Here is a 4,977-nt window from a genome sequence, read left to right as displayed (position 1 = left end):
AAATTTTTGTTTGCCTTCCTCTCTCCAAACAGTTGCTATTAGTTTCTATTTTCATGTGTATCCTCAAACATAATCACCTTTTAATGGAGCACCTTGGAGAGAGATGAGCTCACAGCTATTGGTTTCATTTAAAGTAAAGATACAGGATGTAGAGAATGATCATTCCCAGCAAGCCAATCTCCACTCAGACTCTTTGAAGATAGTGTTATAGTCCTGTGGCCCCAACTTACCGATTCCTTGTCTTGAACAATCAGCTGTATCCCCATCTCTGCTTTTATACAGAGTCTGCTTCCATTTAGAACTTGATAAATTCCAGTCTTGACTGAAGATGGCTGAGGTGCAAGGGTGGACCCAGGAACCGTGGAGGCAGGTGCGGCTGTTCGGGTGGTATTGTGGGCAGCTGCCGTTGTTCCTGGGGCATGGGTGGGTTGAACGGGCTTCTGACCGGTTGTGCTTTTGTGTGGTGCTATGGATAAAGTTGCTGGAAGGGTGGTCTGGTTACTGGGTTGAGTGGCGTTCCCAGTTGTGTGGTTGACGGTTGATGAACTGGTTCCAGTTGTATGAGCTGGTGGTGTGATGGTGGGTGGCAGTGAATAAGGGGCTAAGCTGGGGCCGACTGTAACTTTAGTAAGTGGAGGAGCTGTGTGTGAGTTGTTGGATGTGGCCTGGGTTGTGACCAGGGTGTAGATAATTGGGCTGGTGGTTGGAGTGTTTTTTGTAGTTACTGGAGTAGTTGTTGGAGTTTTTATTGTAGCCGCTGTTTGAAAGGTGATGTGACCATCCATTAATCTTGCTGCTAAAGTTTGGTGAGGTGCTTGGTTAGCTGGTTGCTGGACAGGTTTTGCTATGTCCTGTCCTGTTGCTGCTGCAGTAGGTTGAGAATAATCTCTGGTTTTTGGAAATGCTTTTGCTCTCATTTGACTGCCATCGTGCAAAATTACTGAAAATTAGGAAACAAACGTGTTAAAAACACTAACCAATTGCTTACAAGGTCCCTCTCCCATCCCCATCTTGATGTTTGTTCATAAAAAACCTAACATGCAAATTTTTATATTGGGAAGAAATTTACAAGGGTATAACAATGAAGCAAACATCATCAAAGATTCTACCCCTAGGCCACAAATGTAATGTTCTGGTTGTATCCGTGTCTTTTACAGGGTTATGACAGTTCCACAGCACCCAGCCCCTTTGCCTGTGTGCGGTGTGGTACTAATACACACCAAAGCGATCGTGCTTAGCTAGATATCTAAGTGTCAATGCCTCTTCACTCTCCACCTTCAAATGTGAATCCGAACAGCTGACATAAAAAAGTGTTCCTGGGTGAACAGCTGCTATATGACCTGATAGAGCTGGGGCAGCATGAATGATGGCAACAAAGCTTTACAGAGTTATACAGTTTTCACAGAATCACATAATCCCAGGTTTGAAAGGGGTCTTAAAGGTCATCTAGTCCAAACCCCAGTCTTTTTTTTTTTTTTTTTTTTTTTACAGAGTGAGTCTTGCTCTGTCACCCAGGCTGGAGTTGCAGTGGTGCAATCTCAGCTCACTGCAATCTCCACCTCCCGAGTTCAAGCGATTCTCCAGCCTCAGCCTATTGAGCAGCTGGGATTACAGGCATCCGCTACCATGCCCGGCTAATTTGTGCGTTTTTAGTAGAGACGGGGTTTCACCATGTTGTCCGGGCTGGTCTCGAGCTCCTGATCTCGTGATCCACCTGCCTCGACCTTTCAAAGTGCCGGGATTACAAGCATGAGCCACCGTGCCCAGCCCGGAACCCTAATCTGATGTCTGAGTTACACCTACAGATCTTTGCCATGTGTTCATCCAATCTAGATTTAACTGTTCCCAATGACAGGAGACTCATCTCTTCACAATATAGTCCTTTCCATTTTTTATCTTGTTCTTTGTTGTTTTCTCAATATAGACAAATTCCTGTCATTTTCTTACGTAACTTTTGGAGTGGCCCAGCCTTTCTCAACCAAGGAAGAGAAGTCATAACTGCTCTGATATTTCAGGTGGGCTGTCCTTCGTGTTCTGGCTTTCATGGCAGCTCCTCAGAGCATCTTCCTTGTCCTCCTTATATAAAATAGTTCCCCATATCCATGCTTCTCCACTGCAGTGTTAAATTCATTGCTTTCACTGCATTAATTACAACTTGTAATTATGTATGGGGACGGTATTCAAATATTTAACAATCAGCCTGGCCAGTATGTACTAGCCAAATATTTTCCTGATTAAATGTTTGCTTTTGGTTTATTTGTTGGTTGTGGATCTTTCCCAGTAGATTAACAGCACCCCGAAGGTGGGAACTGTGTGCACCGTTTTCACCAGCAGTGGCTGCGCATAGACAGTGTTCAGTAAGTATAGGTCGAATGAAAAACTGACTGAATGTGTTAATGAGGACAATAGCATTGTAGGCCTTTTAGGATTATTGTAAGGCTCAAATGAGTTGGTTTAAGTAAAACTCTTCATGGACCATTAAGCACACAGACGGTGTCTCCTGTTGTCACAGGTTCTCTCCAGAGGCCATCCTTAAGGGCAGAGGGCCTCTGGTTCTTTTCCAACTAGAATAGGTCTATCCTTGTCTCCTTCCAGGCACATAGGGATCCAGAAAAGTGGACAAAACACAGATGATGGGCCGGGCACGGTGGCTCACACCTGTAATCCCAACACTTTGGGAGGCCAAGGTGGGCGGATGACCTGAGGTCAGGAGTTCAAGACCAGCCTGGCCAACATGGTGAAATCCCGTCTCTACTAAAAATACAAAAATTAGCTGGGTGTGGTGACACAGTGCCTGTAATTGCAGCTACTTGGGAGGCCCAGGCAGGAGAATCACTTGAACCCGGGAGGCTGAGGTTGCAGTGTGTTGAGAACACACCATTGCACTCCAGCCTGGGCAATAAGAGCAAAACTCTGCCTCCAAAACAACAACAACAAACGGATGATGTCTTTAGGAGTCTGTGGTCAGGCACATGAGAGATGCCTGTGTCCCTTCAATTTTGTGGTTTCTCTGTGTTTACCCACAGACTCTCAGGACAGCTGGAGCTGTCCTGTGCTGGGCTGAGACTTGGGAGAACATGCAGAAAGGGAAAGGAGATCTTGCTATGCTAGTATTTACGAAGTCCTGAAGTTCATACCCAATAAAAATAATTCATATATGCCTTTTCTATCTCCCTCCTCCATTCAATACACTTCTAAGAGGTTACTTTTCTCATATTAATAACAATAAAAATTCCAGGTTACTGGACATTTACTACATAGAAGGCCTTAGGTCAAGGGCCATCTTTTACCAACGTCTCTCAAAAATCCTTTGGTGGGTACTACTTTATCCATCTTTCAAATGAGGAAACTCAGGCTTGGAAAATTTCAGCCATTTGACCATAATGACACAACTGATCGAAGTTGAGGCAGAGACTTGAACACTGGTACATCTGAATCAAAGCTTGCCCTTGGGTTTGAGGGGTGGTGGAGGTGGGGTGTCGCTAGGAAGAATGGTGAGAGAAGACACAAAAGCAGAGGAGAGAGGAACAGGAGGGTGCCCTCCAGTGACCCCAATTCATGAAAACTTCATAATGATGATCCTTGGTGAGAGTTTCAAAATTTCATGTGCTGAAAAGGGGATTATTTTCCAGAAGAAAAGTTCTAACTTTAAGTCCAGTAGTAAGACCCATGAATTATTTCTGTACAACTGGTTTGCAAAATAGGAAAGACAAAAGCATCAGTTCAAATTGTCTTTATAACCTTATAAAAAGATCGACGATTATTAATGACATGAAGTTATTTGAGATCATTCTTTAAGAGTCTTTTTTTTTTTTAAATCTAAAATATCCATTTGGATAAGTTATATGCATGATACTTGAGAGTTGTAGGTTTGATGGGGTACAGGTTTACCTACAAACTTTTGTAAAATCCCTACACGTAGAACTTTCATGCCCATGTCATGGAACTTGGAGAAAGATTTTTCACTTCGAGATTATAATGGAGATTGAGTGTTATTGAAGATTTATTTTAGCAATTCGTTTGGGTAAAACCCACATTGCTGGTTCTCTGGTCAAACACCAGTGAGAGCCCCATTAGATTCATACTATTATGATGGAGAAAGAGAATTCACTCTCAAATGTGGTTTCCAGGAATATCTTGTGGTGAAGAGTAAAGATTGCTACAGAGACCTCCAGGAGACTAGAAACCACTTGCCAGTCATTCTCTTGGGAAAGTGATTATATCCTTGCTAAAATCCTACTGTGTATGGCTGGTGTCTATAAGCTAAAGAGAATCTTCTCAACTGAGTACAATTTCCTAAACTGAGTAATGCACCCTTAAAAAAAAAAAAAAAAAAAGCCTTCCTCAAGATGCAACTAGAACTCTTCTCTCAGTGGTAATGAATGAACGCAAATAAATATAAAAAAGGACTTAGTTGTTCACAAATGAACAGCATCCTAAACAAGCCAAGAAGATATATGGTACTTGGTCAAGGTGTGCTTGCTATGTAGGAAGCCTGTTGAGATGTCTTGATACGGTGTGTAGGTGTAGGTGTGTCTCTGGGTGGTGGACAGAAGGCTGGGCTAGCAGATGGCTCAACCAAAAGTGCCAAGTTTATGGATGTTACAGATTAAACCTGTCAGAGAAGTATAGTTCTCACCCCTTCTCCTTCCCTCTTCTGGCCCTCTCACTGCTCCTCCTCTCCCTGTAGGAGTGTGGGGCATAAAAGATAGGCAGGTGATTCGACTGGGGTAGGTATGCTCTGCATTGTAAAGTAGCTCAGAAAGACCATATGAGCTACTTTATAATGTATATGACCACACACATGGTCTATGTATATGACCACACATATATGACTCATTTCTGTAAAAACTGGGTCACAGGTTTTAAATGGGATGTTTGGCCCTGTAGAGGTTTAGTCAAGGTCACAGGTTTGTCTGAGGCCTAGAAAGAGGGCAGTGGGGGATGGGCACGATGGCTCACGCCTGTAATCCCAGC

At 43.3% G+C, this 4,977-nt stretch overlaps 1 protein-coding gene across 1 annotated transcript in view; it reads right to left on the bottom strand.

Moving 5' to 3' along the window:
- Window positions 1-4,977, bottom strand: part of LAMP3 (lysosomal-associated membrane protein 3) — a 66,420-nt gene that overhangs the window by 51,403 nt on the left and 10,040 nt on the right. Inside the window, exon 2 of the mRNA XM_011986158.1 lies at window positions 231-940. Within this exon, the coding sequence (XP_011841548.1) occupies window positions 231-917 (687 nt within the window). The 5' untranslated portion in view covers window positions 918-940. The remainder of the gene's footprint in view (window positions 1-230; window positions 941-4,977) is intronic.

Source organism: Mandrillus leucophaeus, unplaced genomic scaffold, assembly GCF_000951045.1.
Source record: "Mandrillus leucophaeus isolate KB7577 unplaced genomic scaffold, Mleu.le_1.0 Scaffold295, whole genome shotgun sequence".
Lineage (NCBI taxonomy): Eukaryota > Metazoa > Chordata > Mammalia > Primates > Cercopithecidae > Mandrillus > Mandrillus leucophaeus.
This window is presented reverse-complemented; position numbering and strand designations above follow the sequence as displayed.